Source organism: Ambystoma mexicanum, chromosome 5p, assembly GCF_040938575.1.
Source record: "Ambystoma mexicanum isolate Mex_15411 chromosome 5p, UKY_AmexF1_1, whole genome shotgun sequence".
Classification (NCBI taxonomy): domain Eukaryota; kingdom Metazoa; phylum Chordata; class Amphibia; order Caudata; family Ambystomatidae; genus Ambystoma; species Ambystoma mexicanum.
The window spans coordinates 1,321,213,634-1,321,226,755 of record NC_090930.1 but is presented as its reverse complement, the minus strand read 5'-3'; the positions used below and the strand labels follow the sequence as shown (position 1 = coordinate 1,321,226,755).

The following is a 13,122-nucleotide window of genomic DNA, read 5'->3' as shown; positions in this document are numbered from 1 at the left end:
ACCTCTAAGTGCTGGGCTTCCGTGGCCAGCAGCCTCATACTGGTCACACCCCCCCCCCACTGGCGTTCGAGACCCTGGTTTTCAGATCTGCTGCAGTTGTGCTCCTAGGTTCCTTTCCATCTTCAGAGTCCCAGCAGTGGTTTCATGACGCAGCAGGGTGGAGCATCTGGACCCAGCCAAACTGGCCCTCGCTGCCTGTCTCCTGGTCAGCTGAAGCCTCAGCATGCTCAATTTTCAGATGACAACTGGGACTTCATTCAGCAGGCCACGACTCCCTCGACTCTCCAGTATAAAAGCAAATACTCAGTTCTGCCATTGGGATCGCGCAAGGGTCTGAACCCTGTCACTTGTCCCCAGGATGACTTTCTGGCTTTTCCAGCGCACCTGGCTCGTTCTGGAGTTGCACATATTCGGCGGCCATCGAGGCTTATGAATTCCCCTGAGCATGTTTTCGGCTGCCGACCCAGTGGTTAAGGCACACTTTAAGTGATTGTCTAGGCTTTTTCCTCCGGTGCATAGGCCGCACCTGGTCTGGGACCTCAATGTTTCTCACAGCTTTGCAATGCAAGCCTTTTGATCCGATTGCCTCTATGGACATCCACTTTGTGAAACTGAAGACTGTTTTTATTGGTTGCTCTCCCCTCTTTGCACAGGGTTAGTGAGCTGCAGGTGTTTTCTTTGTACGAGCCATTCACCATGTTTCCCCATCAACCAGATCCTCTTGCACACTCACCCCAACTTCTTGCCCTAGTTGGCTTCTCCGTTGTATCTGAATCGAGATCTACCTGCCTGTGTTCTTTCCAAACCCTGTTGGAGGCAGAGAGGGCACTTCATTCCTTGGACCTCAAGAGGGTTTTTGAGTTTTCTGACAATCATTCAGGAAGTGTGACTTTGGGGGGCTCTGCCCCCTGCTCTCGGGCATCCAAGGTGTCCAGCGCCCGTTGGATGATCCAGGTAATTTCAGAGGCCTAAACGCCCATAGGCAAACCTGTTTGTGAAGGGATTCATGCCTATGCGGTTAGAGCAGAGGCCATGGCCGTCGAATTGCAGAGACCTGCTTTTTGGGATGTCTTCTGCAAGGCGGCCACTTGGGCTACTCTGTCAGCCTTCTGTATACACTTTTCCCTGGACACCTGCTCCATGCAGAGTTTGGTTAGGCGGTTCTGAAGAACCTTTTCTCTTCATCTTAGATATGAGGCAGTTTCCACCCTATGTTCTTGTGTGGATTCACCCACAAGGGTAGAGGAGATGAGACGGGACGGATGAGTAATTAGTTACTCGCTGTAGTGACTAGAGTACTCATGGTCCCCTTTCGTCCAGACCGCCCTCCCACCTTCCCCCACTAGTATGCCAATAGCTTATAGGTAATGACTAGCCGGATATTAAAGCGTCCGATGTGTTCAGAGGTGACTGAAGTGAGGAGCTGGAGAGCTGAGCCGCGGCGGGGCGTTACCATGCCAGAGTCCGTTCTGTGCCTGCTATAATACATTTAAAGATCTTTTTTTCACTGCCAAAGTTTCTGGTATCGTCCCCATGTTGGCGGATGCCCACATGGATGGAAGAAAGGGGACTTGGTACTCTAGTCACTACAGTGAGTAACTTTAATTTCTGCTTCAAAGTTGACTCTGAACGTAGTGATGTTGAGAAAGTTGACTCAAATATACTCAGTGGTGAAGAGCAGGATATTCCTTCAGGGGAATGTCTGAGCTGAATGGGACATGAGCACCTTCTTGGTTGCTCAATGGTGATTAACTTGCTGCTGCTCAGGATTGCCAGAAACCCCTGTCAAAAACGATTATAAATCAATATGCTGAGATTGTGCCTTTCACTCTCATGAAATGCTATGTTACAGGTACATGCTACAGTGTTCCCTAAATGATGCACACTTATATCAGATTTTCACCTTCCCACTGGTGGCTTAGTTGTGGACTTAGGTTTTGTGGTTATTAAAGTTGATGAGTTAATTTACTATATCCTGGTTGCTATAAACATATATAAATGTGCTACTACAGCAGTATGCTTGGTGGAGAAATGCATTTTGATGACCTGGAAATTGAAACCCCACCTTGACTGTTTCAAATGACTTGCAGAGCCTCTATGGTGTTACAAAATGCATTCTCATCTTCTCCCAGAACCCAATGTATCCAGAGCTCTGGTTCTCTCCAGGCTTGACCTCAATCTGCCAAATTCCTCCCTGTGCCCCTTCAACTAATCCAGAATAGTACTGCGAGATTTATCCTGGGCTTCAAGCCCAGGGGCTGCATCTCTCAGCCCCTAAATCTGTCCACTGGCTCCTGGTTGCAGCAAGGATCAAATTCAAGACCCTCTGCATCGTTCACAAGGCTTTCTTGGGCCCTGCTATATCTAACTCTTTACCTAAATGCCTCCCTACAGGAGCCCTTTGCTCATCTAGCTGTAGCTCACTGCAAGTTTTTACAAGCAGACATTTGGTGTCAGATCTCCCCTCTGCGGTTGCTAACCTCTAGAATGGCCTCCCTGCCCCTCCAACTTGAGCCGGATCGCCTCAAATGCCGAAAGCTCCTTCAGACCTTCCTATTCTCCTCTTCCCACCTCCTCTGCTATTGTCACCACTACCTGAGAATGGTGGCCTGGTTCCTTCAGAGTCCTGCATGTCACCGGACCTCCCACCCACCCCCCAGCTTCCCCTGCACGTCTCCCGTGCCCTGCCCCTCCAACACCCATTCTGCACTTGATCTGACGCACCCCCTCCCCCCAGCATTCACTTGCTGGTTGGCTTCCACACCCGTGGTGCCACTCCAGCCCCCTTACTTGCACTTACCTGTGGATACCCTTCACTCAGCTTCCCCCTGGTCCTGTCCACTGGGCGCCCCCCATCCACAGGCACTTCTTATTGGCCCTCCCTCTCAACTCCTGCTCTTTTCCACCTCCCAATGCACTTCTCGCTGCAACACTTGCACAATCTGAATTTCTGGCATACTAGGATAGCTACTTTTCTTCTCCTTGTTACCCCATCCACCCCCCCTCCCCCTACCTTGCTGCGCCTCGAAACCCTTGTGTATAGGTGCATTACAAATGACGAAGCATTTTTAAAAAGTTGTACTTTTTGTGGTAGGTTTTCGCTACAAAAACGTCTCCGATACCTAGTTACCAAATTGGTCTTACCTTCAAGACAATGCTTTTATGTACTATTATCTAGGAATGACTGTTAGCCCATGCAAGGTTGTTGTGACCTGTTTTTATGTTTACTGTTTTATCATGGATGCTACCTGTATCTATACCATTGCAAACAAGTACACCTTTCTATTAGCATCCCCATGGCTTACCAATAAGAGTTTTGACTGCAAAACGTTGGATGAATGTTTAAATCTGGATATTTCTTTGTTCCTGCATAAAGACACCCGGCTTGGCATCAAAGAATTAATTTCGCCTGATGAATCGCAACAAAACAGAGATACCGATTCTCCCTGTAGCCAGCATATCAATTTGTCCAGCACTCAACTCTCATCTGGATCGTCTGCATCATCTGTATCTTCATTATCTGGGAGTGATGTGGTAAGCTTAAACTAGGATCTCACTATCCTTTTGTGATGGGGCGAGTTTGATATCTGCACTAGAACATGTTTTAGTGTTGTGTTTATAAGTCTTAATGTGCATATTGTCCAGTGCTAATTTCCTATAACAAAGTATATATGAATTATATAAATAAAATGCTTTATAAATGGGAATAGTGGCGATTATTCCAATATGGGGTGGGCTAAGGAAGACCAGATGCACTTCGCTTAAGTTATTCGACTCTCTGCAGTAGCTTCTGCTGCAATCCAGCGTCACTCTTAGGAGGAGAAATGTCACAATGTAGGTATATGAAGTTGTGCATGAAGTTGTAATTAAAAAGTTAACTAGTGATTTCATGAGGTTTAATCTCGGAATACCATCTCTGTATTGCCCGAAGTGCTAGTTTGGGGGTGGAGGTCTGCTTGTGTGCAGGCTTCATACTTGCTGGATCAGCTAAGTTGGGTGGGGGAGTTGAGGTGCTGGTAAATGGGCAAAGTACATGACGTGATAAAATACAAGGTACAAAAAGCGATCTATGAAATCAGTGCATCACAAAGTGTTGCAGAAATTATTGCAGACTTTCCTGCAGTGAGCCAATTCTGGGCTTTATGTTCAAGGGATGTCCTAAATGTTGGGTTATTTTACCCTTCAGTGCCACTCAGGCCTGCTAAATTAATTTGGCAAAGCCCATCAAAAGCTCTATTATGAGGACCAGATCAGGAGCCCGCGTGTTTATATTAAGACTTGAAGAGGTGAGTTTTATGGCTCATTATGAAACACGGATTTTATTCTGAGGGTTCTTCGGGTACTAGCTAACGCGTAGATTTGTTAAGTGTTGAAGGGATTTGTTGCAGCGCTTTATTTATTTTTTTTTAACTGTCCTGGAGCTTGCTGGCCTTTGGATACTGGTTGGGCATTATTACTTATTTTTCTCCAGCATGGGGTATGGCATGGATTCACATGCTAATGAATATTCCCCGTCAGGCTGGGAATCCTCAGTAAAGAGGAAAAATCAGTTTATTTTCTGAACTGTCTTTCTCCTAACAACCAATCACTGGTTTCTGGGTCAGACTGCCCCCAGCCAATGACTGCCCTCTACCTAAGCCCCACCACTGGCAGCCATCTTCAGATTTTTACCACGCGTTCAAGTGTTGGGAGTCCTTGTGCTTAGCTCTCGAGCTTTTACTGTGTTTTGTGCTTTTTGAAAGAGTTTACTCTATTTTTTCAGTCAATCGAGCCTCGTACTCCATAGATCTACTTTCCGATTAACGGTGACCAGTTTTTCGGATTCTTCAGTAGCCCTCAAGGGCGAATTTCATCGAGTTTCTTCGTGGAGGATTCCAGAAGTTTCTTCAAGGCCTACAGCGGCCACCTGGAGATATCTCGGCGGACATTCTCTCATTTTTGAATACTCTGGTCTCGGAGATCCAGATGAGGATGCCTGTTGCACCGGCGGCCCCTCCCGCTGCACCGTTACCGACAGGGGAACTACTGACCAAGAAGAGGAACATTCACCTCCCCTGAGGGATGAGACTGAACCTGACACAGCGACGACTGGCACAGACTGGTTGGGGGACCTCCCGTCTCCACCTCCCAGATCTTCACCACCAGACGAGATGGACTTGTTTCATGCCATGATCTCAGGGCTTCGGAGCTCTTCCAGATCGTTCCTGAGAAGAAAGGTTTCCTATACCGGTGCCGTGAGGCCAAGAGGAAGACCGTCCTTTCCGTGCCACTCCTGGATGACATTTGGGACGAGGGGTTGGCCCTCATGAAGAACCCTTCCATGGCCCCAGCGTTTGCCTTTGTCGGCGAGGCTGGCTTGGGGCCACCAATTTTCGTCGACATTCAGTCGAGGGTGTTGGACATATTCCCTTCGGGACAGTTTGTTCAGGAAGGCCGTAGATGAGTCTTCAAGCCTTCAAGATGTAAACTGAGACGGCTCGTGCCTTGGGCACACTTCAGCAGCGATGGCCGTCCTTTCGGACCTCAGGCGGCAAATCCCCAGGATCCTCCAAAGGTTTCAGTGGATGTGCCTAATCTTAGTCAACCCTCCCGCTCGTCTGCCCAGGAGAACCAGGGCCGCGCCAAGTCTGGAGGAGGATGTCATCGTCGCTGGGTTCCCTAAGGCGGCGCTCCGACGTCCAAGCAGGATTGAACCGAGCGTGGTGTGGGGCCCCCACCCGTGCTCCCCAGTGGGAGGCCGCCTATCAAGCTTCATCAGTGTGTGGAAGCCCATCTCCACTGACCGCTGGATGCTCTCGCCCACGGACACCCCCGGGAATTTCAGCTGAAGTGTCCCTCTGTACCACCTGTGGCCCGGCAGGGAAACCACGTCACTCAGCTGCTGCAGGAGGTGCGGGCCATGCTGAAGGGCGCGATAGAGCTCGTCCCAAAGAGGCTTTGGGGCTGAAGTGTACTCTTGTTACTTACTCGTAAAAAAGACCAGTGGCTGGAGGCCCTTCTTAGACCTCCGTCATCTAACTATATCAGTCGCAAAAGTTCTGGGTGGTGACTCTTCAGCACGTGCTTGGACAGCCTGAAAAGGGGACTGTCTGTCGTCGCTGGACTTGGAGATGCTTACTTCCACATCCCCATTCACAAGGAACATCGCATGTTTCTGCGCTTTGTGGTTCAAGGGCAGCATTACTAATTCAAGGCCCTTCCCTTCGGATTGAAGTCGGCACCAAGGGTTTTCGCCAAGTGCCTGGCGCTAGTCGCGGCTCAGCTGCATCTACAAGGGATCCACGTCTACCCTTACTTGGACGACTGGCTCATTCGGCCAGCTTAAAGGACATCGCCATCGACCACACGGCCATGACCGTCTGCCTTCTGACGGATCTGCGGTTCTCGGTGAGCTATGCAAAGTCCTGCTTTACTCCATCGCAGGGCGTGCTGTTTCTGGGATCTCGACTGAACAGTGTAGTGCCCGGCGTCTCCATCAGAAGAAAATATAGCGGACATCGTTGGGAAAGGTGCAACGGCTGTTGGCACTGGAGGTCGCCACGGTGATGACCATCAAGTCTCTGCTTGGCATGTCATGCATCTAACTCATCCGACTATGCAGGATACGGATGTATCCACTACAGGAGTTCCTTGACGATTGTTGGATACAAGTGTCGGGAATCTTCCAGGACAAGTTCACGTTTGAAGAGAGCTTCCATTGAATGATAGTGGTGGGGAGTTCGTGCACATCTGTCCAGAGGTGTGGATTTCCTAACCCCACCGTACCAGGCGGTCACGACTGATACCTCTGTGGAAGGTTGGTGCGCTCACACGAAGTCTTCACGTAAAAGGCCTTTGGCTGCCGGAGGAGAGCATCAATGTGCTGGAGCTGCGAGCAGTGTTTTGGACCTTCAAGTCCTTCCGTCCCTCAAGGGCAGGGTGGTGCGGGTCTTCACAGACAATAAGACTCAGATGTTTTAATTCCGGAAACAGGGGGGCACCAGATCCCTGGCACTCTCCAAAGAGGCGCTGGACCTATGGCACTGGGCCGTAGCCCAGGGGATGTTCCTCATCCGGCAGGAGTGAAGAGCAGTCGCCGACTCTCAGCAGGAGCTGCGCTCTTGCCCCATTTGGGAAATCCAGCAGGACCAAGTGGATCACCCGTTCAGCAGATGAAGCAATCCCCAGAATGGTCCTTTTTGCGACAGCGACGAACACAAAGTGCCGGAGGTTCGCCATCAGGTTTTCCCCAGCCGGGGAGCATGGGGGGGAAGCTTTCAAATTCCCTTGGGACGGAGTGTTTCTGTATGCGTTCCCTCCGCTGCTTCTTCGTCTCATCGATCAACTCAAATGGTCCTGGTGCAGGATGATCCCCGTCGCACCGGCGTGGCTGCGGCAGATATGGTACCCGGACCTTCTCAGCATGTCAGCATCCCCTCCAGTCAAGTTGCCAATGGTTGCAGATCTTCTCGCCAGGGAAGGAGGTGCAATTCTGCACCACGACCCAGGATTGCTGAAAGCCTGGCTCGTGCAGTGTTGGAGTTCGGGGGCTACGATCTCCCAGCAGACTGCAAGGAGGTGCTTGCCAAGGCCAGAGCATAGTCTACTCTAAAATGCTATGGACATAAATGGAAGAGATTCGCGGTTTGGAAGATCAACCCTCTACGAGTCAGGCTCCGCAGGTACTGCAATATTTTCTGTAGTTGGAGGCATGGGCTAGTCCTGCTTTGGCCATCTCCTGCTACACCAGATCTCCATGACTGTCGTTGTCACACCGTCTGTTTAAGGAGTTTGTCAAAGGACTGTTCCGTTCGTTCCCGCCAGTGAAGGCTCCAGCCCCGGCGTGAGAGCTTAATGTGGTGCTGACTAAGCTCATGAAACCTCATTCTAAAGTATGCATACAGTGCCGCTGAAGTTGTTTTCGTGGAAGACGGCGTTCCTCGTGGCCATCACTGTGATGGGTGGGTGAGATTCTGGCCCTGTCCTGTAGGCCACCTTCCTCAAGACACAAGGGTGGTGCTGAGGACATACCCCTCCTTCATGCCCAAGGTGGCACCTGACTTTCATCTAAACAAGCCCTTGGTGTTACCAGTGTTTTTTCAGACGCCTTCATCACTGGCTGAAAGGCCTTTGCACTCGCTGGATGTGGCTAGAGCGCTGAAGTTCTATGTGGACCGCACAAGAGTTTTCCGAAGACGTTGCAACTTTTTGTGAACTTTGGCCTTGTGAACCATGGGAAGGCCATCTCGAGGGCTTCCATTTCCATGTGGCTCTCGGGCTGCATCACCCATTGTCACCGGATGGCGAACCAACCGTTGCCTGGCCGTCGGAGCCCATTCGACCAGATTGATCGCTGCAACTACGGCGTTCCTGTCTGGTGTGCCCCTGCTGGACATCTGCAGGGCTGCTACGTGGAGGTCAACACACTTTTCACAAAATTCTATTGTCGACAGGGATTCCAGAGAGTAGTTGGCCAAGCAGTGCTGCACAACTTGTTCACTTGAAGGTGAGCCTGGTGAGTCGGTAAGGCTTGATTATGTTGAGCCTTGCCACCTCCTGTGGTTGTGCATGTGTACTGCTATGTGGTTATTCATGAGCCTGTGAATCCATGCCAGACCCAGTGCTGGAGAAGGAGCAAGTTACTGGCCTGTAACTGTTCTCCAGCATGGGTCTGGCATGGATTCACATGCAAACCCTCTTGCCTACCCCTCTGCAGCTTTTCTCTTGGTCCTACTGCCACTTTACGTGCTACCAAATATGAAGATGGCTGCCAGAGGAGGGGCTTAGGTAGAGGGCAGTCATTGGCTGGGGGGCAATATGACCCAGAGACCAGTGATTGGTTGTTAGGAGAAAGGCAGTTCAGAAATGAAACTGATTTTTTTTCTTTACCGAGGATTCCCAGCCTGACTGGGAATATTCATGAGCATGTGAATCCATGCCGGGGAACAGTTACAGTTAAGTAACTTGTTACTTTTTCATCAACTTTAACTAGGTCCTGTGTCCCCGAACGCACATTGAAACAGAAGGTCTTGAAGACCCATACAGACATTAACAGGAAACTTTTCTATGCCTCAGTTCCAAGATCAGCCTAGCTGCCTTATTTATGGATCAGTTAGATTTGGTGGAAGGGGAATATAAGTAGGCCCAGTTAGAGGCTTGACAACATTATCACCCTTGCTTTTTATAACCTATTCAAGAGGAGCAGGAGGTGCGTCATCAGAAGATTTCCATTCAACCTCCTTGTATTTGAGAATTTGAAAAAGCTTTGGTGAGGGCCAATGGTGGGAAGCCAGGAGAAAGGTAGAATCATTAGCATAGAGGAGCCCATGTAGATAATCTGTGTTCAATAATAGTATGTTCAATCGCTCTGGGTGATCGGAACCCAAAATGGTTCTGAAACAATTGCTTTATAGTTTTCATTCTTTCAAGGGGGAAAAAGGGGTTTGCAATGAGACTGTAGTTGGTCAGGATGGCAACTGAGCTTTTAGGAGTGGGAGATTCACTGCCTGTTTTTTCAGTATGAGAGGAAAACGACCATATCCAAAGAAGCAGTTTGTAGAACTCCTTCAGGAGCCAGATTGTCCATATTGGATGGATGTTGTGTGTGGAACGGATGAGCGTTTTGGTGCGGACGAATAGTGTGGAGCGGACGAATAGTGTGGAGCGGACGAATAGTGTGGAGCGGACGAGGGTGTGGAGCGGATGAAAGTTGTGAAACAGATGAATGTGTAGAGCGAACAAATACACAGTGCGGATGAGTGTCTGGAACGGATAGTCACGCAGAACAGACAAGTAATTTATCAGGCCAACGAGTAGTATGTTTTGCCGATATGTCGGTGGTCCGGGTAATCGAGTATCGAGACTGTACGAGTGTCTAGACGGGACGAGTGTGTACACGGGATGACTGTGTAAACGGGAGGAATGTATAGACAGGACGAGTGTGTAGATGGGACGAATGTGCGGACCGGACGAATGTGCGGAGCGGACGACGTTTAACCAGACGAAAGTGTAAGAGTGAACGAGCATGTTGAAAAGACGAGCGAGGAGGGCGGATGAACGCCGAGAACGGATGAGCATGGAGAGTGGATGAGCGTGGAAATCGGATGAGTATGGAGAACGGATGGGTGGGAAACGTGGAAAGCGGATGAGGGTGGCGAGCGGATGAGGGTGGCGAGCGGATGAGGGTGGCGAGCGGATGAGGGTTGGGGAGCGGATGAGGGTTGGGGAGCGGATGAGTGTTGGGGAGCGGATGAGTGTTGGGGAGCGGATGAGTGTTGGGGAGCGGATGAGTGTTGGGGAGCGGAGAAAAGTGGAGGACCGATGAGTGCGGGGAGCAGATGAGTGTGGGGTGCGGATGAATGTGGAGGGCGGATGAGTGTATAGAAAGCGTTTGAGTATACAAAGCGGATGAGTGCGTAGGCAGACAGGAGTTCATGCGCTGGGTAAACTGGAATGCATGCACAAGAAAGACAGGAGTGCACACTTATGGAACACATGAGCGCATGCGTGAGGCACACTGGAGAAGAATAGGTCAAGCAAGCATGAATGTGTAGTACAATCCCGAATGCCTGAAATGAACAAAATGAATGGAACGGACCTGCCCGCTCGGAACTGCGTGACATACATATGTTTTGGAATGCAGTGAACATTTGAAAGAGTACTTATCATAACACACCTCACGCCTACTCTCTCCCTTACATCACCACTCAACTAGAACACAGAGATACTATGACACCATTTGGTATAACTGTTCTCATATCTACATCTCCCGCTCACTCCACAACACTCTTAAGTAAACACTGCTGGTTTCACACCCCCCAGCCAGGCGTTCTCCTCAGGCCTAACGCAGCCACATTCGTCCTGGATAAAGCCAGCCAGAGCGAACACATACTCCTGATCTCTCAACCACCACACCTACCGCTAAGAAGCAGCTACCACCTGAATTCCGCATCAGCTGCACACATACCTGGTGCACACACGCACTTTTGACTCTCTCTTCTCTCTCTACTGACCCGAACTTCGGTTCCCGAGGGCATTCAACCTACCAGCGCCTTCAGACCATACCAATGGTATATAAGGCGCTATATAAATGCAAAATAACATAACATATTGACCTCTATTTTCAGTGCTGGGCAAGGTGAGGTTTGTGGTTTATTTTTTTTATAGGTCACTAGGTTGTCTGCCAACTCTTGGTAACTGCGTTCAGAAGCCATAGTTGGTGGGTTTTTGAAGTTCCTTGTGGATAAAAACTGTTGGATTTGTTTGTGGCTTAAGTAACAATGTAATCAAGACTTTTACTTATGTTTTACAGCTGCAACTAGCTCTATCTTATCCGTGAAAGACTAGTTTGTGTTCAAGGGATTCCTCCAATTTTTCTGCAGTGCTCTTTTCTTCCCTTTTTTAAAACACTAGTACAATATAGAACTGTTTTTTTCCACAGATCATGCAACCAACTGGTTATGGCTCTAAAAGTTCATTTTGAAGCTCTGCAATTGTTCAATTTGGTCTATTGCGAGGAGGGTGGTGTTTTTGTGAAGCAAGTGCCTGACCTTTTGTATGGCGTACTTGAATGAGATTTTTTTAAAAAATGTAGCCTGGGTTCCAGAAGCAGGATGCACTTACGATTCTAGACAGTGGAGAGGGGAATCACCTGTAGGTGTGAGTGTGCGGTTTGAGTTGAGTAGAGCATAAAGCATTTGAACCATAAGCTCTGAGTTGGTGTGGAGGGCATGGCAATACTCATGCGTCATGTCCACTTTCCTCCATCCTTGTGGGTATCCCCAGAAATCGAAAGTTATGGTATTTACCATGAAAAATCCCCCAAAACATTTAACTGAAGGTAATCATCCCTTGGAAAGAGTGCAATCTTTGAGGTACTTGGGTTACAGCTTATCCAATAGTAATTATAGGGAGGTTTGGAAAGTCTTATTCCTACGACCCGTTCCCCTGCCTCCAGGCTGTTTTGGCGGCTCTCGCTAGGGATGGGAAACAACCTTTTTCACCACAAATTGTTGTCTTCCCCCTTCAAATGTAGAGGCGCACTGTGGTGCGGCCCTGAGAGCATGTGCTCGCCTGACTCTGCCCACCAGTGCCACTTGGTCCATTCCAGTCGGCGTGGAAAATGAGGACTATTTCAATAGCTCTTCCTTACCCTCCTGAATTCACTGCAGATGCGCACCATCCTCAGGTGGGTCATCGTGGACATGCTCCCTTTGGCACCAGCGCAGGCTCTGATTGGGGTTCAGACCGGCTCTTGGTCCCTGCACTCACACCAGTCACGGTGGCGCAGACTCTGCAGCAACCCACAGTGCTACCAGTCAGCATGCCACAGCTGCCTGCACCCAGCACTCCTCTGACAGCTCCTGACCTGCAAGACACGGCGGGCGACACGGACGAGGACAAGGGTACTCCATCAGCTAAAACCTTCCACCAGACACTGGTGGGGGTAGCAGACTACCCCAATATTCCACAGCCACAAGTTGAGCAAACTGAAACGTGGGTTCTCGCCAAGGTGCTGACAATTCTCCCTTTGACAAACTGGCATTCCTCTGCAGATGGACTTAATAGCCTTGGCCAAGAAGGGATTGGTGAAGCCGCACTCAACTCAGCCTACTAAGAACAACCTTGATGCCAAGTATAGACTGGCAGAGGGGTATTCATTCTGGCAGTGCACCCTCTGCTGCTTTCATCAGTTATAGCTGTGGCCTCCCTCTACTCCAAGCCAGTCTTCGTCATCTGCACCTACCTCCGCACTCCTAGGAAAGGAGGAAAAGCCGTTGAAATCCTACGGCAGAAAGATTTACTCTGCCACTTTCCATCTGCCCCAGCAGGTTAATGCTGACTCTATGCTGGCTGCAGTGAATCAAAAACTGGCAGGAGATTGTGGATTCCTACCAGAGCTCTCTGCACATAATCAGGCACGCTTCAGGGCGGATTGGCAGAGGCCAAAATCGTGGCCCAAATCATGGAATCCATGGTTGCTCACATTGACACCACAGGTAGAGCGATTTGTATTGCCACAGATGGGAGGAGAGCTTGGCTCAAGGCGACCAAGTTTAAACGCGATGTGCAAGAGCTCATTCTAGAACTGCCATTTGATGGGCGGAGTGGGGGGGTTTTGGGTTAGAGGGTGAGGGGGGGGGG

General features: G+C 49.7%; 1 protein-coding gene across 2 annotated transcripts in view; it reads left to right on the top strand.

Moving 5' to 3' along the window:
• The window catches only part of TENT4A (terminal nucleotidyltransferase 4A), a 612,157-nt gene that overhangs the window by 447,917 nt on the left and 151,118 nt on the right, over window positions 1-13,122 (top strand). For both annotated transcript variants that reach the window (XM_069613719.1, XM_069613720.1), the window contains exon 10: window positions 3,377-3,534. In XM_069613719.1, the coding sequence (XP_069469820.1) occupies window positions 3,377-3,534 (158 nt within the window). The remainder of the gene's footprint in view (window positions 1-3,376; window positions 3,535-13,122) is intronic.